Source organism: Cherax quadricarinatus, chromosome 51 (assembly GCF_038502225.1).
Source record: "Cherax quadricarinatus isolate ZL_2023a chromosome 51, ASM3850222v1, whole genome shotgun sequence".
Classification (NCBI taxonomy): Eukaryota; Metazoa; Arthropoda; class Malacostraca; order Decapoda; family Parastacidae; genus Cherax; species Cherax quadricarinatus.
This window is the reverse complement of record NC_091342.1, coordinates 54,035-81,896: the sequence shown is the minus strand read 5'-3', so window position 1 is coordinate 81,896 and position 27,862 is coordinate 54,035. Positions and strand designations below refer to the sequence as shown.

Here is a 27,862-nt window from a genome sequence, read left to right as displayed (position 1 = left end):
CACACACACACACACACACATCACACATCACACACACACACACACACACACACACACACACACACACACACACACACACACACACACACACACACACACACACACATCACACACACACACACACATCACACACACACACACATCACACACACACAATCACACACACACACAATCATGCACATGCACATACACACACACATCACACATCACACATCACACACACACACACACACACACACACACACACACACACACACACACACACACACACACACACACACAATCACACACACTCACACACACACACACACAATCACACACACACACAAACACACATACACACAATCAAAATGGTAACACACACACACACACAATCAAAATGGTAACACACACACACACACACACACGCGCGCGCGCGCGTGCACACGCACGCACGCACACATGCACACATGCATGAGTATACTGTAAATATTTAGTTTATTCACTTCATACAAGTACAGTTTGAAGCAAATGTTCTTATTGTATTTAAAGGATTACTTAATATAAAATGGTATCCTGTAACCTCTTTGGAATTTCTGTACAGTATTTTATTTAATATTAGTATTTGTGTATTGCTCATTTATTTAAAAAATTGTTTCCTAATGATGTTCACCATGTTTTGCAGTCCACCCGGGTCATTGTTGCGTTCAGCATCTTTCCATGGTACTGAAGGAATGGGAGTTTGTGGTCGCTGGCCCAGAAGACCAAACCATCTCTATACAAGTGAGGATGATGGTCCCTATTCACTAGAGGAGGAGGTAAGTAGTTACAGATACATATTGCTGTAGAGTTTTTTTAGTTACTGTGGATAATATGATGAGGGTATCAAACAATTTAGATAAAGGAAATTTGGATATCACATTGGAGGGAGGGAGTATGGAAAAAGTGAATGTTTCAGATATTTGGGAGTTGATTTGTTAGCTGATGGGTTTATGAAAGATGAGGTTAACCATAGAATTGATGAAGGAAAAAAGGTGAGCGATGCATTGAGGTATCTGTGGAGACAAAAAAGCGTTATTCATGGAGGCAAAGAAGGGAATGTATGAGAGTATAGTGGTACTAACTCTCTTACATGGGTGTGAAGCATGGGTTATAAATGCTGCACCGAGGAGAAGGCTGGAGGCAGTGGAGATGTAGTGTCTAGGGGCAATGTGTGGTGTAAATATTACGCAGAGAATTCATAGTGTGGAAGAGGAGGTGTGGAGTTACTAAAAGTATTAGTCAGAGGGCTAAAGAGGGGTTATTGAGGTGGTTTGGTCATTTAGAGAGAATTAAACAAAGTAGAATAACTTGGAAAGTGTATAAATCAATAGGGAAAGGAAGGTGGGGTAGGGGTCATCCTTGAAAAGGTTGGAGGGAGGGGGTTGAGGAAGTTTTGTGGGTGAGGGGCTTGGACTTCCAGCAAGCATGCGTGAGCGTGTTAGGAGTGAATGGAGACGAATGGTTTTTGGGACCTGACGAGCTGTTGGAATGTTAGCAGGGTAATATTTTGTGATGGGATTCAGGGAAACCTGTTAACTAGACTTGAGTCCAGGAAATGGAAAGTACAATGCCTGCACTTTAACCCTTTCAGGGTCCAAGGCCAAAATCTGAAGTCACGCACCAGTGTCCAAGAAATTTTGAAAAAAAAAAAAATTATTTTTTCTTACAGAATTAAAGAGCATATTTTTGTGAAGGTAATAAAACAAAAAAAAATAGAATCTGATCATTACTTACTGAGATACAGTGCCGAGAAGTTTATAGAAAATGATGTGGTGGCGGCAACATCGACGAATTCCACATATGCGTATTATATTATTTTGTTGTTTTAGTTGTTTTTTCTTTTCTTTTCCAATTTTTTTCTATTCCTACAAACATTTGGGGCCTGAGAGACCAATACTGTATATAATTGATATATATATACTCACTGTATTGAACACAATAACCGCACTAAAGTTTATTGTTTACCACTGTTGTTTATTACAATAAACATGCACAAATATTGTATAATACTAATGTTCTATCATATATTTACATATTTACAATCACTGGACATGGTTTTAGAACTGCTGGAGCTTGTGGAACTCCTTGAAACAAGGCACCATGCACAGAGGCACCTTACATTCCTCACACATAAACCGAGTGTCTTTGCGTCTTTGTTGCCGTCGTTTTGTTTGTGCACAGACAATGCATCTCTTCTGAGCAAATTTCTTTTGAGTTGAAGGAAGCTGTATTATGAAATGATCACCTTCTTTCCTCAAACGCTTGGGTATATTGTGATGAATTCGAGGACCATGTTGTATTGCAGGTGTTGTTACCTGGTACTTCATTATGAGTTGTCTGACAACAGACAAACAAAATTCACCATACGGGGGTCTGTTACCAGTCTTTATTTGATACATATTATATGCATTCAGCATTGAAATGTCCATGAGATAGAAGAAAAGTTTCATGTACCACTTGTAACTCTTATGAACACAGTCAACAAAACCAATCTGCATGTCACACTTGTCAACCAAGCGCATGTTTTGTGTATAATCAATCACTGACACTGGTTTTCGAATATGTTCATTAGTCACTCGATCAACTTTGCCACTGTCTTGCATTTCATTACGGTGAATGGTTGTCAACAATGTGACATCTCGTTTGTCATGCCACCGTAATGCCATGATGTCATTGGCAGTAAACACCTGCACGTCATCACCACGAACACCTGCGTTGAGCCTGGGCATATGTTTACGATTAGAACGCACTGTGCCACACACATCTGTCTTGTTCACTCACATGAAATCACTGAGTAATGGGCTTGTGTACCAGTTATCAGTATATAATGTATGGCCCTTACCAAGATAAGGTGCCATCATGTTTCTCACTACCTCACCTGAGATACCCAATAACATCTTGGTATCTTTCAATGTTTTACTACCCGTGTATACAACAATATCCAACACCAGGCCACTGTCACAATCACAGAGTACAAACAATTTTATACCAAAGCGGTTCCTCTTGCTCGGTATATACTGCTTGAATGACAGTCTACCTTTGAACAAAATCAAAGACTCGTCAATTACAAGATTCTTGAATGGATAAAAGTATATCCTGAACTTTTGTTTGAGATACATGAAAACATTTCTAATCTTGTATAACCTGTCACTTCTGTCAGGCCTGGTTTTGTCAAGAGAAGTGCAACATACGTAACAGTAAGATAAACCTGTTCACTGGTATTATTTCACTGAAGGATGGGGTAGAAATTAGCCGATCTGTGGACCAGTATGCTTTTATATTATGCTTATAGACGTGAGGCATAAGCATTATTGTTGCAAAAAGCAAATACATTTCTGCAACAGTCGTCTCTTTCCACCTGTGTAGTCTTGACTGTGGTGATAAGATCGTATTTGCCATGGTGTACTGAAAATACTTATTACTTTCCCTGACAATAATTTCCATCAATGGCTGGTCAAAGAATAATTCAAAGAATTCCAGTTCATTGGCCGTGGTTCCAAGGGGACAGGTAGGTAGAATTCCACTTTGAGAGTCATCAAAGTGGTGAGGGCTGGGAACAAAATTGGGATTTTGCTGCCAATCCCAGATACGGTTTGCTGGTGGATACTGGACATCATAGGCTGGTTGTACGGGTGGTTATGGTTGTGGCGGGCTGGTGGGTGACGCTCCGCTTTGTCCTTGAACTGACGAGTCAGCAGCGTGGGTCCCCGCGTGGCACGGTGAGTCACGCATGGCGGTGCCACTACCACCACCAGCACCACTAACACCATCCACTGATGCCTGTGGCCCATCCATGCCAAGTGTAGCCACATGATCCTCACTATCACTACCTAAAACGGGTGTAGGGCCACGGGATGTACTCCGGGATGTACTCCGTCCCCTGGGCACAGCATAGGGTACACTACCCGAGCACATGCGGCGGCGAACATACCGACGCTTCACTGGTGAATATGTTTCCTCACTATCACTACTCGAATGATCGTCGAGCGCAATAAAATCACAATCCACGTCAGAATCATCGTCATTACTGAAGTCAGAGGCCTGGCCACGGGAAAATATTAGTTTTCTCTTACGTTTAGGAACACCCGACCGTGAGTCACGAGTGCCCACACCAGAGGTAGAAGGTCGAGGATCGTCGGGGTTTTCTGCACTATTATCGATATCCTGGTCATTATTTTCGGTCACTAACTTATCAAAGCCGTAGAATTCGTCTTCATTTGCACTTCCATCAGTGTCAGAACTATCAGACAGGAAGAGGAGAGTCCCAGTTTTCCGGGGAGTGAGAGCTGACTTGCGACGAGGCATGGTGAACAAGGGTGAATGAGGCAGCGTTCCCACAATGCTATGCAGGCGCCTAGATTTTTTGTTTATGGTGCACACCCACGGCGCAGACCCATTCTCTCACATGTAGGCCTATGAGCGCTTTCGCGCTAAATTTGACGGCGCTAGAATTTTGGCGTAGATCTATGGTTTGGACACTCACCGAAAAGCCGTAGATCTACGGGACGGACCCTGAAAGGGTTAAAGGAGGGGTTTGGGATATTGGCAGTTTAGAGGGACATCTAAACTGTCGTATCTGAGCAATTCTGCAAAGACAGTGATTATGTATGAGTGATGGTGAAAGTGTTGAGTGAAGATGAAAGTTTTTTCTTTCTCTTTGGGTCACCTTGCCTTGGCTGACATATTAATAAAAATGATGATAAATGGCAAACAATAAACTATTTGGCTGTGGTTTACTTTTGTACTGCTTTAGAGAAGGTAAAATGAGTATCTCTTTCCTTATTGATGGTGGTGCCCAAGATATTGGGAGTTTAGGTATTGAATGGGCACATACTTAGGCAAAGGCTGCTGTTCTGAGTATGCTTTTGTAGAAGTTTACTACATTGCCACATTTATTAATATGTTCATTTTGAAGTGATATTCCTGCTGGGCCTGGGATGAGCAGCAAAGCTGTACAGGTCTCCCTCAACATTCGCGTTTTCCACTTTCGCGGGCTTCGAACATTCACAAATTCCCAGCCGCCCAATCATATTTAAAATATGTCATATCTTATGAATTGTGGCAGTGGCAGAGTTTGTTTGGAGATAGGATACGATAGTCTTTCGATATGACACTAATATCAACTCTGCGGCTTATTTATCTATCACGGTTCATCTAATATGACATAATAAACAATATTAATAACAAAGAAACATGACATATACTCTAGAATGAATAAAATACGTCATTAAGTATGTCACGAGTATTGCTGTGTTGTTGTTGTTGGGTGTATAAGGGCCACTGAGACATAAGCCGTACATTGTGGTGGTTGAGGGGGCATCGGAGGCAGTAGAGACTAGAGACGGCAGTGTTGTCAGTTGCCCTGTATAACTCCAACAACATTGGAGGAGTTAGGATCGTGCTGTCCTTTTTCTATCAATTAATCGCTAAACTTACTTGCTACACTGTTAACCCTTTCAGGGTTTCTGACATACTAGTATGGCTTACGCACCATGGTTATTGACATACTAGGACGCCTAAATTCTAGTGCCCTCAGATCTAGTGAGAGAAAGCTGGTAGGCCTACATATGAAAGAATGGGTCTATGTGGTCAGTGTGCGCAGTATAAAAAAAATCCTGCAGCAAACAGTGTGTAATGAGAAAAAAAACTTTGACAGTGTTTTTGGTTTAAAACATCGACTTTGCACTGTATTTTCATATGGTATTTATGATTGTATTCTAGTTTTCCTAGTCTCATTTTATAGAATGGAAGACATATTACAGAAATTGAGACGATTTTGATTGGTTTCACAAAGAAAAGTACCTTGAAATTGAGCCCAAAATAGCAGAAATGTTCGATTTTTGCCAAAGGTCAGAAGTAAACAAATCATGCTACGCATCCAATACACATCAACTGGTGAGTCTAATATTCTTTCACAAGTGCGCTGATATTATTTATACCATTTCTACACTAATGCAGTGGTCTGCATAACAGTAAATCTTCTATTTTTTCTAAGAATAAAAACTCAAAGTGGAAAGCAAAAGAAATGTAAGAGGGGTGTGGGGATGTGACTAATGAATAGAGGAAATGTTATTTTAGTGCCAGGAATGCCTTTCTTGTTTATTCTGGACCCTATTTGGAAATTGGCATCTTTTGAAATTTGTGTGAAATTGGCAAAATTGCTAGTTTCTGACCACTTTATTGGATAGTTGAAATCGGTAAATGGGTGGTTTCTTGTACACATTTGATAGAAAAAATAGAGTTCTAGTGAAATAGTAATGATTTTTGTCGACTAGTACACTGAAATTGGCCGAAAATAGGGCTCAAAGTGGGCAAAATCGCTGATGCGTAAACATCGTCGAGACTGCTAACTTCGCGAGAGCATAATTCCGTAAGTTTTCCATCAAATTTCATACTTTTGGTGTCATTATCATCAGGAAAAGATTCTCTATCTTTTCATAAGAAAAAAGAATTTTTTTTTCCTGAAAAATTTTCGACCCTGAGAACAAGTTTAGGAGAGGGCCTCTCGACCCTGAAAGGGTTAATGCTATACTTTATCGCTGGCTGGCCCAATAGCCTTTATCGATTTATGCTGCTTTAGTATTGTACATATCGTAGAATCACTAAATCACTGAAGAAGGCACATTCTCCCCTCTCTCTTCTTCCTCCACTTTGGAACTCTGCTACGAGTTCTCTCTTGAATTCTATGGTTTTTCTCACCTTTACCAAAGGGCTGGCACCAGTACAATATTTTACGATGTTTTTACGTGTTTTATGATTGTTCATGGTTCAATAGGTTAAGGAATCAGTATTGTATTATATTTCCCTACAATATATTGGGTCACCAAACATTCACAATTTTTTAACATTCGCGAGGTTCTTGATCCCCTAACCCTCGCGAATGTTGAGGGAGACCTGTATATGGTTCAGCAATAAGTGGGTGTTTTTCCATTACTGTGAGTTGAGTGTACTGTGAGGTTGGGGCATACTTGCCTCATTCATTGCCACCTGCTTGTAGTTGATCCTGCAGTGATCTGTGTTACTTGTTGCACAGAGCAAATGAAGCATTTAAATTACTGGGAATGCCTTAAAGTCTTAAATATGTACTCACTGGAGTGGAGGAGAGAAAGATGCATTAATATATATATAACTAGAAAGTACTTAGGGGCCCTCTCTCAAATCTGCACACTGCTATAGCAACATACTGGAGTGAGATATATAGGAGGAAATGCAAAATAAGCCCAATGAAAGGTAGGGGTGCACCCGCCTATTCAGCATCTTGCCAGAAGATATTGGAAACTGCTGGACTAGTGTAGAAGTCTTCAGGAGGAAACTGGACAAGTATTTTCACCAGGTGCCAGATCAACCAGGCTGTGATGGACATGTAGATCAGCAGGTCACCCTCAGCAACAACCTAGTTGGCCAGGCAAACACCAGATGAGCCTGGGAGTAGAAAAACTCCTAAGAACTCATCAGAGGTATATCAAAAGTGTGTTGCATAGATTTATCATCTTTCTGTTGTTTCACTCTAGTAAATTAGTTTGCTTTTATAATCATAAAGGGACCTGCCATTAGCTGCATAAACTTTAGTTGGTGAATTTATTATCATATATTCTTAGTGATGTGAGGTATTTTATGCTGTTACAGAGGTTTTTGATGTTTTATTTGATGGTATCTGTTTGAATATTTTTTATTTTCTTACTTTTTTTTTATTAACACATTGGCTGTTTCCCACCAAGGCAGGGTGACCCGTAAAAGAAGAAACACTTCCATCAGCATTCACTCCATCACTGTCTTGCCAGAGGTGGGCCTGTACTACAGTTAAAAAACTGCAACATATGTACACCCTTCAGTGCACAGGCACTGTACTTTCCACCTCCAGGACTCAAGTCTGGTTAGCCAGTTTCCCTGAATCCCTTCATAAATGTTACCTTGTTCACACTAACAGCACTTCAAGTCATAAAAACCGGTTGTCTCAACTCCTATCTGACACACTCACACACATGCTTGTTGGAAGTCCAAGCCCCTCACACAGAAAATCTCCTTTACCCCCTCCCTCCAACCTTGGCAAGGATGACCCCTACCCCGCCTTCCTTCCACTACAGATTAATACACCCTCCCTGTCATTCTATTTTTTCCAGTCTTTCTAAATGTCTGAACCACCTCAACAACCCCTCCTCAGCCCTCTGGATAATACTTTTAGAAACCCCACACCACCTCCTAATCTATTCACACTGCACATTGCCCTCAGACACCACATCTCTACTGTCTCCAGCCTTCTTCTTGTTGCATCATTCACCACCCATGCTTCACAGCCATATAAGAGCATTGGTACCACTATACTCTCATACATTCTATTTGCTTCCATGGACTCCTCAGTGCACCACTCACCTTGTTTCCCTCATCAATTCAGTGATACACCTCGTCTTTCATAGACCCATGTGCTGACAAGTCCACTCCAAAATATCAGAATCCATTCATTTTCTCCATGATTAATATGTGTGCCAGCATGAAATCATTCTGTTGCTTAACTCTTTCAGAGTTGAGACCTCTAATCTCAAACTTGCTCTCAGGGCCATTGATAATTTTTTTTTTTTTTAAATCTTATGAAATGATAGAAAAGGTAATGAAAACAAAAGTACAAAATTTGATGGAAAATTTACAGAGTTACGCTCTCGCAAAGTTAGAAGTCTTGGTGATATTTAGGCATAGGCAATTTCGCACACCTTGCACCCTATTTTTGACCAATTCCAGTTGATGATACTCATAGCTATATCACTAGTACAGTGGTACCTTGACTTACAAGTGCCCCAACTTACGACTTTTCTGAGTTACGAGCTATCACTCGGTCGATTTTTTGCTTTGAGTTGCGAGCCAAAATCCAAGTTACGAGTGAGCTTCAGATACACCGCCACTAGTTGGCACAGCGAATGCCACATCATCTGCCCAGCATCCCAGCGTTTTGTGGTTTTTGTGCAGTTATTTTGCCAAATTTCTTTTTCTAATCATGGGTCCTAAGAAAGTAAGTGCAAAGGGCAGTGCTGAGAAGAAGAAGAGGATGATGTCCATTGAATTAAAGCATGAAATCATAGAAAAACCACAAGAAAATTGCTCTTGTTTCAGTGTTATCCTTATGAAACTAGCGATCTAGTGCAGTTAGCTTCACAAACACACTGTTTTCTCTTATAATAAGACCTCAGAAGGGCAAAAATGGGATGATATGGTCAGAGCGATAATTATTTTTACCTTGGGAGTGGCCGCCACCACTTGTCACATAATGACAAATTTTATTCATTCTAGAGTATATATCATGTTTCTATGTTTTTTATATTGTTTAATATGTCATATTAAATCAATTTTTGATAGATAAATAAGCCGTACAGTTGATATTAGCATTACAGTGGAACCTTCACTCACAAGTTTAATCTGTTCCGTGACCTTGCTCGCATCTGGATTTGCTCGTTTGCAGAGTCAGTTTTCCTCATTTAAATTATGTAATTGAAATGCAATTAATCCGTTACAGTGGAATTCCAGGCATGAGAAAATACTTCAATAATTTCCCTAATATCATTCTTACAGCTCATTTATCTATCACAATTCATCTAATATGACATAATAAAAATATAAATAACATAGAAACCTGATATATATTCCAGAGCGAATAAAATGTCATTCATGTAGTGGTATCGTCGGCGGATGAGAGTTTGTCTGGAGACTGGACAAAATACTCCTTGAATAATTGTTCTTATTCTCTGATATGGATAATTGTTTTTACTAATCTGTAATATACACTAGGCAAAAACAGTGCTTCCTTTGCAGATGCAGTCCCTTAGCCCTTCTTGAAACCAGACAGCCACCCAGAAACCCCTTCAGTATAACAATTCTGGAGCTGCTGCTGGTTAAAAGCAGCTCATAATGTTGATCGAAATTTCATTTCTCATTCATTCTTAATGAACAAGTGATTTCATTGTAAATAATATTAAAAAAACATTTCAGCAATCTCATCCTGTACCGCACTGCTCTCCACTACAAAGATCTCCAACTTCTCCACACCATTTGTCATCGCCACACACCACCTCTCCTGCACATCACACAGCATTAACCTCAACACGTGGTCGAAGAGCATCATATGCCCTCTCAGATGAAGGTGAAGGCCATATGGGCTCCCCAACCAGAAAGGTAGGGTAGAGATAATATATCCATTAAGGAGGGTAGAGATTATGTTGTAGTTTTGAACTGTACTATCAGCATGCTTCTGGCAAGTGAGTGATGGAATGAGTGATGATAAAAGTGTTTCTTCCTTCTTGGGTAGCCCTGCCTCAGTGGGAGATGGCTGATGTGTTAAAAAATATCAAGGAGTGCTTGCCGTATAATGGCTATTATAGTCAATGTATAAGAGAGAAGCCATATTACAATGGCCCATTGAATTACAGTATTAATCCATTCTAGAAGATGTTATTTTATTTTATTAACACATTGGCCAATTCCCACCAAGGGAGGGTGGCCCGAAAAAGAAAAACTTTCATCACCATTCACTCCATCACTGTCTTGCCAGAGGGGTGCTTTACACTACAGTTATAAAACTGCAACATTAATACCCCTCCTTCAGAGTGCAGGCACTGTACTTCCCATCTCCAGGACTCAAGTCCAGCCTGCCAGTTTCCCTGAATCCCTTCATAAATGTTACTTTGCTCACACCCCAACAGCACGTCAAGTATTATAAACCATTTGTCTCCATTCACTCCTATCAAATACGCTCACGCATGCTTGCTGGAAGTCCAAGGCCCTCGCACACAAAACCTCCTTTACCACCTCCCTCCAACCCTTCCTTGGCCGACCCCTACCCCGCCCTCCCTTCTAGAAGATGTATCATACCTTAAAAACTATCAAGAATGAAACCCCATATTACATGGTTCTGTGGTAATTCATTCCAGGATGCTAGAACACTCAACCTGCCCTTGAATACTTCTTTGTTGTTTAACCCGTAAACGGTCCAAACGTATATATATGTTCACTATCCCAGTGCCCCGAATATTTTGAAAAATAAAAAATAATTTTTTTAATGAAAATAAAGAGCACATTTTTCTAAGTGTTATAGGATGAAAATAAAAAAAATAGGGTCAGTACTTACTGAGATATGAGGCTGCAAAGTTGGCACTTAATGCTCACCTGATGGTAACATAGAGTTCTGCCACTTGCAGAAGTGTTGCCAGTATGCCATTTTTTCTCATTTTTATATTTTACATAATTTTTATGTTCTGATAATTACAATTTATTGTAGTTCTTGTCATTTCATAACCAATCTTTGTTCTGACACTAATATTAAGTAGTGAAATTGTACTTAGATTGTCACAAACACATTGACAGGTGGACATTTACACCTGCCTTGGTCATTTACTATTGTCTAGGGATATGTACAAAGTATTTATAGGTCCCAGCAATGTTTTGGATACACGGGAGTATAGAAGAAGAAGAAGGAAGAAGGAGGAGGAAGAAGGAAGAAATTCCCTTGAAGCAATTTGTAAGACAAGTGTTCAGTGACAAGCATCCGGGAGGGCAGTGATAAGATCAGATATGAGATGGTATTTGATGGGCTCCAGCGAGGGTGCAGAGATAAGAGGAGATAGTGCAGTGATAAGAGGAGATAAGCTATGTCATTTGATGGGTGCCAGCAAGGATGCAGAGATAAGGGATAAAATTTGATGAGCTCGTATCTCTGATTATCTGTCTCTCTGTCTTATTTCTCTGTCTGCTTGTCTCTTTCTGTCTCTCTGCTTGTCTCTTTGTCTTATGCATTATATCTACAAGCATAGTATAGCACTTTGGATTTTTTAGGTTATCCTAGGTAATTTACACTATGTATAATTGTATTTGTGTGTACCTGTGAGACAGACAGAGGCAGATAGACAGAGACAGATAGACAGAGACAGATAGACAGAGACAGACAGAGACAGATAGACAGAGACAGATAGACAGAGATAGACAGAGACAGATAGACAGAGACAGATAGATAGAGACAGATAGACAGAGGCAGATAGACAGAGGCAGATAGACAGAGACAGATAGACAGAGACAGATAGACAGAGGCAGATAGACAGAGACAGATAGACAGAGACAGATAGACAGAGACAGATAGACAGAGACAGATAGAGACAGAGATAGACAGACAGAAATAGACAGAGACAGATAGACAGACCTTAAACCTGGGGTTAACATCACATTCCTCTTAAAAGGGGAGTGTTAATATGACATTATATCAGTGAATCCTTGGTGTTTGCCCCACTGTTTGCTCCAGCTGGTGCTCAATATAACTGGTGCTCCCACAAGGTACTAAGTGGTCTCAGATTTTTTTAATATGGTGCACACCGAGTGTTAAGACCCATTCTATGCTGACCAGGCATCTCAGGCCAAACCTGCCAAATTTGGAGGCAGGAAAAATAAAACGTATATTTACGTTTGGGGCACTAGCGGTTGCTAGTGATTCTGTGAGTCAAGCACTTTCAATGATGACAGAATCAGTAATTTTTTTTTTTTTTTTTTAGAATTTTTTTTTTTCCAACAAACTGGCCGTATCCCACCAAGGCAGGGCGGCCCAAAAAGAAAAACGAAAGTTTCTCTTTTTAAATTTAGTAATTTATACAGGAGAAGGGGTTACTAGGCCCTTGCTCCCGGTGTTTTAGTCGCCTCTTACAACACGCATGGCTTACGGAGGAACAATTCTGTTCCACTTCCCCATGGAGATAAGAGGAAATAAACAAGAACAAGAACTAGAAAGAAAATAGAAGAAAACCCAGAGGGGTGTGTGTATATATATGCTTGTACATGTATGTGTAGTGTGACTTAAGTGTAAGTAGAAGTAGCAAGACGTACCTGAAATCGTGCATGTTTAAGAGACAGTAAAAAGACACCAGCAATCCTACCATCATGTAAAACAATTACAGGTTTTTGTTTTACACTCACTTGGCAGGACAGTAGTACCTCTCTGGGCGGTTGCTGTCTACCAACCTACTACCTACTTTTTTAGAATTATATGAGATAAAAAATATTGTTTGGCATTTTGAAGGACCACTGTGGAATGTAACCCTCTTTTCCAATATGTTCTTCAATTTACATAGCATGATTTTGCATGAGACATCATTTTCTGAAATGTAACTATCCTGTTATATAAGGGTCTACTATTAGATTATGTTATTAGACGTGAAAATATTATGTGCTTATTGAATATGTGCTTATTACGAAATATTGAACAATTTATGAGGATATGAACTTTCATTATTCATTGTAAACTCCTAAATTTATACTTACACTCACCTAAGTGACTGTATGTATAAAATTATTCGTATTATTATTGGCTTATTCATTATAAGTTAGTGTTAAGTTTGCCCGAAATACTCTGCATGTGTATAGGAGCCTTTTGCATGTACATTCAAATGTCATGCACCTCTGTACAATGTATCATGCTAAAATAAAGTACTACTATTACGCTAAAGAAAAAATTTACTTACAGGCATCTTTGGATGAATCCGGCAGTGAGGGAAAAAGGTCACCTCTTGGCAGCACTCGAGGCATTGTCTCAGGAAGATCTAAAGCCAAGATGGAAGCTTTAGACAATTTAGTCATATCAACAATTCATTCACTCTCTGTCAAAGTTCGCACGACATCAGAAACACTTTTACAAAAACTCAAGTGAGTCACAAGTTTATTATTGAAATGATAAGAGACAAGCCATGCCTTAGTAAGTCAGTGATAATACTATGATAGTACAGTATCTTTCAAGCAACATTAATCTTCCTATGATAGTACAGTATCTTTCAAGCAACATTAATCTTCCTATGTGACAACCTGCAATTCAACCTTGTCCTGATCCTTGTAGTAAATGCTTCAATCAACAAAAGTTTTTTATTTTATTGATTAAATATTTACTGATCTGGATATGAACCCTCATTCATCTTAACTTTAAGTGAATAAATGTGACAATCTCCAGATAATTCAGCTTAACCCTTTCAGGATCTGTCCCATAGATCTCCGGCTTTGAAGCCAGGGTCCAAGCCGTAGATCTACTCCAAAATTCTAGTGGCTTCATATTTAGCGTGAGAAGGCTGGTAGGCCTACATCTAAAAGAATGGGCCTGCATTGTCAGTGTGGGCAGTAAAAAAAAAATTGGGGCACCCGCATTGCATTGTGGGAACGCCATCTCAGTACGCTTTGTTCATCATGCCTTGCGGCAAGGAAGCTCTCACTCCCTGGCAAATTGGGACTCTCCTCTTCCCAAGTTATAGTTCTGATACTGATGAAAGTGGATCTGATGAGGAATTCTATGGTTTTGAACTGTATTGTATTGTACCATATGGTGCAATGGTACCATATAGTACCATTGTACCATATGGTACAATGGTACTATATCATACAGTGGTACTATATCGTACAATGGTACCATATGGTACATTGTACCATATGGTATAGGGTACAGGGACCCTAATGGAAATAAGTCACTTTGTCCGACTTTTTTTGGGTTATCCTAGGTTCTCCACACATATGGTGCTATGTATGACAATTTGTGTAACTGTATTTGTATATACATGAATAAGCTTACAATGCCACATGTGCTCGAGTAAGTTTATTCAGGTATACACAAATACAGTTACATAGATTATCATACATAGCAGCATATGCATGAAGATCCTAGGATAACCCAAAAAACTCAGAGTGACTTATTTCCATTGGGGTCCCTGTATCTGTACCATATGGTACCCTATACCATATGCAATTCCAAGTGGACTGAGTACATCTCGTGGCCCTACACCTGGAATAGACAGTGAAAGTGACAATGATGTGGCTACAATTGGGATGGATAGACCACATGCCATACCCCCGGCCGAGATTGAACCCGCGGTCATAGAGTCTCAAAACTCCAGCCCGCGGGTTCAATCCCGGCCGGGGGTATGGTTTGTTTGCAATCGTGTCATTACGATTTCTTGAGTCATAGACCACATGCGTCAGTAGGTGGTGGTGGTGGTGCCACGAGCATGCAGCATGTTCCTTTTTTCTTTTTTTATTTTGTTTTTTTCCAGTAACATTTGTGGCCTGTGTGACCAGTATAATGCATAATGTATATATGTATGCTTGTTGTATTCAACACAATAACCGCACTAATATTTTCATCATTATTTTGTTTACAACATGCAAAATTGTTGTACAGTGGTCCCTCGCTTTTCGTAGTTCTCGGCAATCGTAAATTTCGCCAATCATAGGGGTATTTTCGTATAAACATGGACTCGCTTTTCATAGGTTGACTTGCGAATAGTAGTTCGTCCGGGACACGTACACACGGTGTGAGCCGGGGCGGCCTCCCTACCCAGCCAGTCTGGCATTGTTTACCAGTGAGTGAAGGTCCCCTCAAGTGCTCCTACGAAATATTTCATAATATTCCACTCATTTTAGTGCTTGCAATTACTAAATAAGCTACCATGGCTCCAAAGAAAGCTCCTAGTGCCAAGCTTGTGGTAAAGAAGGTGAGAAATATGTACAGTGACAAAGTCTTGGGCCATTTTCGGGAAGTGTTAAAGAGACGCCAGAAACAGAGCTCTCTCCACAGTTACTTTGCGAGACAGGACTCCAGTGACTCTCAAGGTGGTCCTAGTGGCATTAAGAAACAGAGAAGAGAAGCAACCCCAGAGAAGCAATTGGTACATGAGGTGTTGCTGGAAGGGGATTCCCCTTCCAAACTGTAAAGTGCAAACAATCCAATCTCTCTGCTCTTCCAGTCTCCCATACACTAAGAGGAATCTCCAATAAAGGTAAGTGTTATGCTGTTAAAGTTTCATTCATCATTTCCCATTGTATTGTTTATGTATATTTCATGTAAAAAATTTTTTTGTTTTAATACTTCTGGGTGTCAGGAACGGATTAATTGTATTTACATTATTTCTTATGGGGAAAATTGACTCGCAAATCGTAAATTTCGTTTATAGTAACGGCTCCAGGAACGGATTAATTACGAAAAACGAGGGACCACTATATATTATTAATGTTCTATTATATATTTACATATGTGGAGTAAAATAAGGGTTGGATGTGAAAAGTGGGTTATAGTAAGTGTTTATGCACCTAGTAAGTGTTTATGCACCTGGAAAAGAGAGAAGTATAGAGGAGAGAGAGAGATTTTGAGAAATGTTGTGTGAGTACATGGGAAGTGTTGAACCAAGTATGAGAGCACTTGTGGTTGGGGATTTCAATGCTAAAATGGGTAAAAATGTTGTGGAGAGAGTAGTAGGTAAATTTGGGGTGCCAGGGGTAAATGAAAATGGGGAGCCTTTAATTGAGCTATGTGTAGAAAGAGGTTTGGTAATAAGTAATACATATTTTATGAAAAAGAGGATAAATAAGTGTTCAAGGTATGATATAGCACGTAATGAAAGTAGTTTGTTAGATTATGTATTGATGGATAAAAGGTTGATGAGTAATCTACAGGATGTACAAGTTTATAGAGGGGCAACTGATATATCGGATCATTATTTAGTTGTAGCTAAAGTTAGAGTAAGAGGTAGATGGGACAAAAGGAAAATGGCAACACCAAGTAAGAGAGAGGTGAAAGTGTATAAACTAAGGGAGGAGGAAGTTAGGGTGAGATATAAGCAACTATTGGCAGAAAGGTGGGCTACTGCAATTATGAGTAGTGGGGGGTGGGGATTGAAGAGGGTTGGAATAGTTTTAAAAATGCAATATTAGAATGTGGGACTGAAGTTTTTGACTATAGGAGGGTGGGTGCAGGAGGAAAGAGGAGTGATTGGTGGAATGATGAAGTAAAGGGTGTGATAAAAGAGAAAAAGGTAGCTTATGAGAGATTTTTACAAAGCAGAAGTGTTATAAGAATAGCAGAGTACAGTAAGGCCCCACTTATTTGGTAGGTTAGGTTCCAGGCTACTGCTGGAAAGCATAACTCCATTTTTTCCATTTATAAATGCATATAAATACCAGACAACAAATTTACACTAACATATATTAAGTTAGCAATAGAACTAGGCATTAAAAAGTAAAATACACACACAGTATACTCATTATTTACCTCAAAATATTTGTAGTCTTAATGTAGGGCAAAAGGTGAGTAGTATTTACTCCAAGAAGTCAGGTGTGGTAGCCCTCCTGGCCACCCCACCCACATATATTATACTACAATGCTTAAAGCTCCTAGAGCGATAAAATACACATACAGTACACGCATTACTTACCTTAAAATATTTGTAGTCTTAATGGTCTTAATGTAGGGTGAGAGGTGAAAAGTAATTATTTGTAGAAAGTTGTGTAAGAGGTATGGCATCCTGCCTGGCCACTTATACCTACTACAACATTAAGCTCCATAGAGCAATGAAATGCATATATAGTACACTCATTAATTACCCTAAAATATTTGTAGTATTAATATAGGGTGAGAGGTGAGCTTTATTTGTATGAAGTCTGGTTGGGAAATATAGGTAGTGAGGAAGGGCAGCCCTCCCTACCCCACCCACACATAATGTAAACAAACCAGGAGAATGCATTTGGTTTTTGTCACATTACATTGTGTACAAGTTGTCTCCACGTTGATACAGTAGAGTAAATAAAGAGAAACACTCCCATTCTAATGTAATACCATTTTGAGAAGAAATGACACCCTGAGTGAAGGCATACGAAAGTAATAATTTTTTAGTTACTCCTAGTAATATTATAGTGACACATTTTCTCTGATGGATTACAAGTTGCCTGGCTACCACAAGTCCTACAAGTTGCCTGGCTACAGCAAGTACTACAAGTTGCTTGGCTACCACAAGTCCTACAAGTTGCTTGCCTACCACAAGTCCTACAAGTTGCCTGGCTACCACAAGTCCTACAAGTTGCCTGGCTACCACAAGTCCTACAAGTTGCCTGGCTACCACAAGTCCTACAAGTTGCCTGGCTACCATAAGTTCTACAAGTCACCTGGCTGCCACATCTCATATTTATGCTAATTTATTCTAATATGGGGTGCATTTAGATGGATTAAGCAAAATGTCTATATTAACGTTTTATACGATATTTAACCCTTTCAGGGTCCAAGGCCAAAATCTGAAGTCACGCACCAGTGTCCAAGAAATTTAAAAAAAAAAAAAAAATTTTTTTCTTACAGAATTAAAGAGCATATTTTTGTGAAGGTAATAAAACAAAAAAAATTAGAATCTGATCAGTACTTACCGAGATACAGTGCCAAGAAGTTTATAGAAAATGATGTGGTGGTGGCAACATCGACGAATTCCACATACGCGTATTATATTATTTTGTTGTTTTAGTTGTTTTTTCTTTTCTTTTCCAATTTTTTTCTATTCCTACTAACATTTGGGGCCTGAGAGACCAATACTGTATATAATTGATATATATAAACTCACTGTATTGAACACAATAACCGCACTAAAGTTATTATCATATTATTGTTTACCACTGTTGTTTATTACAATAAACATGCACAAATATTGTATAATACTAATGTTCTATCATATATTTACATATTTACAATCACTGGACATGGTTTTAGAACTGCTGGAGCTTGTGGAACTCCTTGAAACAAGGCACCATGCACAGAGGCACCTTACATTCCTCACACATAAACCGAGTGTCTTTGCGTCTTTGTTGCCGTCGTTTTGTTTGTGCACAAACAATGCATCTCTTCTGAGCAAATTTCTTTTGAGTTGAAGGAAGCTGTATTATGAAATGATCACCTTCTCTCCTCAAACGCTTGGGTATATCGTGATGAATTCGAGGACCATGTTGTATTGCAGGTGTTGTTACCTGGTACTTCATTATGAGTTGTCTGACAACAGACAAACAAAATTCACCATATGGTGGTCTGTTACCAGTCTTTATTTGGTACATATTATATGCATTCAGCATTGAAATGTCCATGAGATGGAAGAAAAGTTTCATGTACCACTTGTAACTCTTACGAACACAGTCAACAAAACCAATATGCATGTCACACTTGTCAACCAAGCGCATGTTTTGTGTATAATCAATCACTGACACTGGTTTTCGAATACGTTCATTAGTCACTCGATCAACTTTGCCACTGTCTTGCATTTCATTACGGTGAATGGTTGTCAACAATGTGACATCTCGTTTGTCATGCCACCGTAATGCCATGATGTCATTGGCAGTAAACACCTGCACGTCATCACCATGAACACCTGCGTTGAGCCTGGGCATATGTTTACGATTAGAACGCACTGTGCCACACACATCTGTCTTGTTCACTCGCATGAAATCACTGAGTAATGGGCTTGTGTACCAGTTATCGGTACACATGTATGGCCCTTACCAAGATAAGGTGCCATCATGTTTCTCACTATGTCACCTGAGATACCCAATAATATCTTGGTATCTTTCAATGTTTTACTACCCGTGTATACAACAATATCCAACACCAGGCCACTGTCACAATCACAGAGTACAAACAATTTTATACCAAAGCGGTTCCTCTTGCTCGGTATATACTGCTTGAATGACAGTCTACCTTTGAACAAAATCAAAGACTCGTCAATTACAAGATTCTTGAATGGATAAAAGTATATCCTGAACTTTTGTTTGAGATACATGAAAACATTTCTAATCTTGTATAACCTGTCACTTCTGTCAGGCCTGGTTTTGTCAGAGAAGTGCAACATACGTAACAGTAAGATAAACCTGTTCACTGGTATTATTTCACTGAAGGATGGGGTAGAAATTAGCCGATCTGTGGACCAGTATGCTTTTATATTATGCTTATAGACGTGAGGCATAAGCATTATTGTTGCAAAAAGCAAATACATTTCTGCAACAGTCGTCTCTTTCCACCTGTGTAGTCTTGACTGTGGTGATAAGATCGTATTTGCCATGGTGTACTGAAAATACTTATTACTTTCCCTGGCAATAATTTCCATCAATGGCTGGTCAAAGAATAATTCAAAGAATTCCAGTTCATTGGCCATGGTTCCAAGGGGACAGGTAGGTAGAATTCCACTTTGAGAGTCATCAAAGTGGTGAGGCTTGGGAACAAAATTTGGATTTTGCTGCCAATCCCACATACGGTTTTGTGGTGGATACTGGACATCATAGGCTGGTTGTACGGGTGGTTATGGTTGTGGCGGGCTGGTGGCTGACGCTCCGCTTTGTCCTTGAACTGACGAGTCAGCAGCGTGGGTCCCCGCGTGGCACGGTGAGTCACGCATGGCGGTGCCACTACCACCACCAGCACCACTAACACCATCCACTGATGCCTGTGGCCCATCCATGCCAAGTGTAGCCACATCATCCTCACTATCACTACCTAAAACGGGTGTAGGGCCACAGGATGTACTCCGGGATGTACTCCGTCCCCTGGGCACAGCATAGGGTACACTACCCGAGCGCATGCGGCGGCGAACATACCGACGCTTCACTGGTGAATATGATTCCTCACTATCACTACTCGAATGATCGTCGAGCGTAATAAAATCACAATCCACGTCAGAATCATCGTCATTACTGAAGTCAGAGGCCTGGCCACGCGAAAATATTAGTTTTCTCTTACGTTTAGGAACACCCGACCGTGAGTCACGAGTGCCCACACCAGAGGTAGAAGGTCGAGGATCGTCGGGGTTTTCTGCACTATTATCGATATCCTGGTCATTATTTTCTGTCACTAACTTATCAAAGCCGTAGAATTCGTCTTCATTTGCACTTCCATCAGTGTCAGAACTATCAGACAGGAAGAGGAGAGTCCCAATTTTCCGGGGAGTGAGAGCTGACTTGCGACGAGGCATGGTGAACAAGGGTGACTGAGCCGGTGTTCTCACAATGCTATGCAGGCACCTAGATTTTTTGTTTACGGCGCAGACCCATTCTCTCACATGTAGGCCTATGAGCGCTTTCGCACTAAATTTGACAGCGCTAGAATTTTGGCGTAGATCTACGGTTTGGACACTCACCGAAAAGCCATAGATCTACGGGACGGACCCTGAAAGGGTTAATGCTCCTTAGAGTGATTATTATTATCTTATTATTATTATCATTGTTAATATGGCATCTTCAAGACTAATAAGACACTCTTAGTGATTTTAATGTGTACCTGCATGCCAGCACAGTGTGTAAGTTTACTTAGGTACAGGTACACATACGTATAATTATCAGTTATAATAATAATGTAGGTATGTAGTCCGTCTGGGCTACATACCTACACCTACCTACATAGCTACACGATATTTAATGTGGCCCAGAACCATATTATTACCATCGACATACCATGTTCACTGAGTTTAATTGTTTTTAACAACTGCCTTTAGATGCCATCATAGCAAAGGGAGAAGTAATGAATAATTCAAGCCAAGAATTGTAAACAAAAGCGTTTGTATTAAGGGGAGTTAGGTAATGTTTTCCCTCTGCCCGGCTAGAACACCTCCATAGTATTTTATTTTTAATATCACACTGGCCGATTCCCACCAAGGCAGGTTTATATGCTATGTAATGGGTTTCTTATATAATTTTGAAGAAAATATAATAGATGGATTAATGAAAATGTCTATATTAACGTAAAATAAGACATTAAATGTGCCAAGTTTATGTGCTATGTAACATGTTTCTTATATAATTTTGAAGAAAATATCATAGATGGATTAATGAAAATGTATATATTGACGTAAAATTAGACATTGAATGTGCCCAAGAGTGATTATTATTACATAACAGAGAGATGTGCTCATGGAGAATGTAAACAAACCGGGTGGCCCGCACAGTATTTGAAAGACCACTTGCCGTATAGAAAGTTTTGGTCGTAATTTGAGATCGCTGTATTAGCGGAACGCCGTAAGGCGAAACGCCGAAAAGCAGGGCCCTAGTGTATACGTTATTTAGGTATGCATACTGGTCAGAGAGTCCGTCATAAGTCCAAGTCGTTGGTAAACGAGTACGTTGGTAAGTGTGGAGAGGCTGTATATTGTTTACAAAACTTGTTTACACAAACATAAAAATATTGCATATTACTAATTTTTTTTTTTTTTTTTTTTCAACAAGTTGGTCATCTCCCACCGAGGCAGGGTGACCCAAAAAAGAAAGAAAATCCCCAAAAAGAAAATACTTTCATCATCATTCAACACTTTCACCACACTCACACATTATCACTGCTTTTGCAGAGGTGCTCAGAATACAACAGTTTAGAAGCATATACGTATAAAGATACACAACATATCCCTCCAAACTGCCAATATCCCAAACCCCTCCTTTAAAGTGCAGGCATTGTACTTCCCATTTCCAGGACTCAAGTCCGACTATAAGAAAATAACCGGTTTCCCTGAATCCCTTCACTAAATATTACCCTGCTCACACTCCAACAGATCGTCAGGTCCCAAGTATCATTCGTCTCCATTCACTCCTATCTAACACGCTCATGCACGCTTGCTGGAAGTCCAAGCCCCTCGCCCACAAAACCTCCTTTACCCCCTCTTTCCAACCCTTTCGAGGACGACCCCTACCCCTCTTTCCTTCCCCTATAGATTTATATGCTTTCCATGTCATTCTACTTTGATCCATTCTCTCTAAATGACCAAACCACCTCAACAACCCCTCTTCTGCCCTCTGACTAATGCTTTTATTAACTCCACACCTTCTCCTAATTTCCACACTCCGAATTTTCTGCATAATATTTACACCACACATTGCCCTTAGACAGGACATCTCCACTGCCTCCAACCGTCTCCTCGCTGCTGCATTTACCACCCAAGCTTCACATCCATATAAGAGTGTTGGTACTACTATACTTTCATACATTCCCTTCTTTGCCTCCATAGATAACGTTTTTTGACTCCACATATACCTCAACGCACCACTCACCTTTTTTCCCTCATCAATTCTATGATTAACCTCATCCTTCATAAATCCATCCGCTGACACGTCAACTCCCAAGTATCTGAAAACATTCACTTCTTCCATACTCCTCCTCCCCAATTTGATATCCAATTTTTCTTTATCTAAATCATTTGATACCCTCATCACCTTACTCTTTTCTATGTTCACTTTCAACTTTCTACCTTTACACACATTCTCAAACTCATCCACTAACCTTTGCAATTTTTCTTTAGAATCTCCCATAAGCACAGTATCATCAGCAAAAAGTAACTGTGTCAATTCCCATTTTGAATTTGATTCCCCATAATTTAATCCCACCCCTCTCCCGAACACCCTAGCATTTACTTCTTTTACAACCCCATCTATAAATATATTAAACAACCATGGTGACATTACACATCCCTGTCTAAGACCTACTTTTACCGGGAAGTATTCTCCCTCTCTTCTACACACCCTAACCTGAGCCTCACTATCCTCATAAAAGCTCTTTACAGCATTTAGTAACTTACCACCTATTCCATAAACTTGCAACATCTGCCACATTGCTCCTCTATCCACTCTATCATATGCCTTTTCTAAATCCATAAATGCAATAAAAACTTCCCTACCTTTATCTAAATACTGTTCACATATATGCTTCAATGTAAACACTTGATCTACACATCCCCTACCCACTCTGAAGCCTCCTTGCTCATCCGCAATTCTACATTCTGTCTTACCTCTAATTCTTTCAATTATAACTCTACCGTATACTTTTCCTGGTATACTCAGTAAACTTATTCCTCTATAATTTTTACAATCTCTTTTGTCCCCTTTCCCTTTATATAAAGGGACTATACATGCTCTCTGCCAATCCCTAGGTACCTTCCCCTCTTTCATACAGTTATTAAACAAAAGTACCAACCACTCCAACACTATATCCCCCCCTGCTTTTAACATTTCTGTCATGATCCCATCAGTTCCAGCTGCTTTACCCCCTTTCATTCTACGTAATGCCTCACATACCTCCACCACACTTACATTCTGCTCTTCTTCACTCCTAAACGATGGTATACCTCCCTGGCCAGTGCATGAAATTACCACCTCCCTTTCTTCCTCAACATTTAAAAGTTCCTCAAAATATTCTCGCCATCTACCTAATACCTCCCTCTCCCCATCTACTAACTCCCCTACTCTGTTTTTAACTGACAAATCCATACTTTCCCTAGGCTTTCTTAACTTGTTTAACTCACTCCAAAACTTTTTCTTATTTTCATTAAAATTTCTTGACAGTGCCTCTCCCACTCTTTCATCTGCTCTCCTTTTGCACTCTCTCACCACTCTCTTCACCTTTCTTTTACTCTCCATATACTCTGCTCTTCTTATAACACTTCTGCTTTGTAAAAACCTCTCGTAAGCTACCTTTTTCTCTTTTATCACTCCCTTTACTTCATCATTCCACCAATCACTCCTCTTTCCTCCTGCCCCCACCCTCCTATAACCACAAACTTCTGCCCCACATTCTAATACTGCATTTTTAAAACTATTCCAACCCTCTTCAACCCCCCCACTACTCATCTTTGCACTAGCCCACCTTTCTGCCAATAGTCGCTTATATCTCGCCCGAACTTCCTCCTCCCTTAGTTTATACACTTTCACCTCCCTCTTACTTGTTGTTGCCACCTTCCTCTTTTCCCATCTACCTCTTACTCTAACTGTAGCTACAACTAAATGATGATCTGATATATCAGTTGCCCCTCTATAAACATGTACATCCTGGAGCCTACCCATCAACCTTTTATCCACCAATACATAATCTAACAAACTACTTTCATTACGTGCTACATCATACCTTGTATATTTATTTATCCTCTTTTTCATAAAATATGTATTACTTATTACCAAATTTCTTTCTACACATAGCTCAATTAAAGGCTCCCCATTTACATTTACCCCTGGCACCCCAAATTTACCTACTACTCCCTCCATAACATTTTTACCCACTTTAGCATTGAAATCCCCAACCACCATTACTCTCACACTTGATTCAAAACTCCCCACGCATTCACTCAACATTTCCCAGAATCTCTCTCTCTCCTCTACACTTCTCTCTTCTCCAGGTGCATATACGCTTACTATAACCCACTTTTCACATCCAATCTTTATTTTACTCCACATAATCCTTGAATTTATGCATTTGTAGTCCCTCTTTTCCTGCCATAGCTTATCCTTCAACATTATTGCTACTCCTTCTTTAGCTCTAACTCTATTTGAAACCCCTGACCTAATCCCATTTATTCCTCTCCATTGAAACTCTCCCACCCCCTTCAGCTTTGTTTCACTTAAAGCCAGGACATCCAGTTTCTTCTCATTCATAACATCCACAATCATCTCTTTCTTATCATTTGCACAACATCCACGCACATTCAGACTTCCCACTTTGACAATTTTCTTCTTCTTATTCTTTTTAGTAATCTTTACAGGAAAAGGGGTTACTAGCCCATTGTTCCCGGCATTTTAGTTGACTTTTACAACACGCATGGCTTACGGAGGAAAGATTCTTATTACTAATGTTCTATTATATTTACATATATATACAGTAGTAGTTTTTTTTTTATAAATACGTATATACAGTATAGTAGTAGGTTGGTAGACAGCAACCACTCAGGGAGGTATGTACTACTGTCCTACCAAATGAGTGTGAGACAGAAATGTGTATTTGTTTTACATGATGGTAGGACTACTGGTGTCCTTTATTCTGTCTCATAAACATGCAAGATTTCAGGTATGTCTTGCTACTTTTATTTATACTTAGGTCACACTACACATACATGTACAAGCATATATATATATTTTTTTTTTTTTTTTTTTTTTTTTTTTTCAACAAGTCGGCCGTCTCCCACCGAGGCAGGGTGACCCAAAAAAGAAAGAAAATCCCCAAAAAGAAAATACTTTCATCATCATTCAACACTTTCACCACACTCGCACATTATCACTGTTTTTGCAGAGGTGCTCAGAATACAACAGTCTAGAAGCATACACATATAAAGATACACAACATATCCCTCCAAACTGCCAATATCCCAAACCCCTCCTTTAAAGTGCAGGCATTGTACTTCCCATTTCCAGGACTCAAGTCCGACTATATGAAAATAACCGGTTTCCCTGAATCCCTTCACTAAATATTACCCTGCTCACACTCCAACAGATCGTCAGGTCCCAAGTACCATTCGTCTCCATTCACTCCTATCTAACACGCTCACGCACGCTTGCTGGAAGTCCAAGCCCCTTACCCACAAAACCTCCTTTACCCCCTCTCTCCAACCCTTTCGAGGACGACCCCTACCCCGCCTTCCTTCCCCTATAGATTTATATGCTTTCCATGTCATTCTACTTTGATCCATTCTCTCTAAATGACCAAACCACCTCAACAACCCCTCTTCTGCCCTCTGACTAATACTTTTATTAACTCCACACCTTCTCCTAATTTCCACACTCCGAATTTTCTGCATAATATTTACACCACACATTGCCCTTAAACAGGACATCTCCACTGCCTCCAACCGTCTCCTCGCTGCTGCATTTACCACCCAAGCTTCACACCCATATAAGAGTGTTGGTACTACTATACTTTCATACATTCCCTTCTTTGCCTCCATAGATAACGTTTTTTGACTCCACATATACCTCAACGCACCACTCACCTTTTTTCCCTCATCAATTCTATGATTAACCTCATCCTTCATAAATCCATCCGCCGACACGTCAACTCCCAAGCATCTGAAAACATTCACTTCTTCCATACTCCTCCTCCCCAATTTGATATCCAATTTTTCTTTATCTAAATCATTTGACACCCTCATCACCTTACTCTTTTCTATGTTCACTTTCAACTTTCTACCTTTACACACATTCCCAAACTCATCCACTAACCTTTGCAATTTTTCTTTAGAATCTCCCATAAGCACAGTATCATCAGCAAAAAGTAACTGTGTCAATTCCCATTTTGAATTTGATTCCCCATAATTTAATCCCACCCCTCTCCCAAACACCCTAGCATTTACTTCCTTAACAACCCCATCTATAAATATATTAAACAACCATGGTGACATTACACATCCCTGTCTAAGACCTACTTTTACCGGGAAGTAGTCTCCCTCTCTTCTACACACCCTAACCTGAGCCTCACTATCCACATAAAAACTCTTTACAGCATTTAATAACTTACCACCTATTCCATATACTTGCAACATCTGCCACATTGCTCCTCTATCCACTCTATCATATGCCTTTTCTAAATCCATAAATGCAATAAAAACTTCCCTATCTTTATCTAAATACTGTTCACATATATGCTTCAATGTAAACACCTGATCTACACATCCCCTACCCACTGTAAAACCTCCTTGCTCATCCGCAATCCTACATTCTGTCTTACCTCTAATTCTTTCAATTATAACCCTACCGTACACTTTTCCTTGTATACTCAGTAAGCTTATTCCTCTATAATTTTTACAGTCTCTTTTGTCCCCTTTTCCTTTATATAAAGGGACTATACATGCTCTCTGCCAATCCCTAGGTACCTTCCCCTCTTTCATACATTTATTAAACAAAAGTACCAACCACTCTAACACTATATCCCCCCCTGCTTTTAACATTTCTGTCATGATCCCATCAGTTCCAGCTGCTTTACCCCCTTTCATTTTACGTAATGCCTCACGTACCTCCCCCACACTTACATTCTGCTCTTCTTCACTCCTAAAAGATGGTATACCTCCCTGACCAGTGCATGAAATTACTGCCTCTGTTTCTTCCTTAACATTTAAAAGTTCCTCAAAATATTCTCGCCATCTACCCAATACCTCCATCTCCCCATCTACTAACTCCCCTACTCTGTTTTTAACTGACAAATCCATATTTTCCCTAGGCTTTCTTAACTTGTTTAACTCACTCCAAAATTTTTTCTTATTTTCATTAAAATTTCTTGACAGTGCCTCTCCCACTCTATCATCTGCTCTCC

The 27,862-nt window shown here is 39.8% G+C and overlaps 1 protein-coding gene across 15 annotated transcripts in view; it reads left to right on the top strand.

Annotated features, from left to right (window-relative positions):
• Positions 1 to 27,862, top strand: part of LOC128694611 (nucleolar protein dao-5) — a 541,519-nt gene that overhangs the window by 469,751 nt on the left and 43,906 nt on the right. For all 15 annotated transcript variants that reach the window (XR_011393390.1, XR_011393389.1, XR_011393388.1 and 12 more), the window contains 3 exons: positions 665 to 797; positions 9,997 to 10,179; positions 13,508 to 13,686. Coding sequence is in view for 12 of the 15 variants with exons in the window: in XM_070095641.1 (XP_069951742.1) it covers positions 665 to 797; positions 9,997 to 10,179; positions 13,508 to 13,686 (495 nt within the window). In the remaining 3 variants the exon portion in view is untranslated. The remainder of the gene's footprint in view (positions 1 to 664; positions 798 to 9,996; positions 10,180 to 13,507; positions 13,687 to 27,862) is intronic.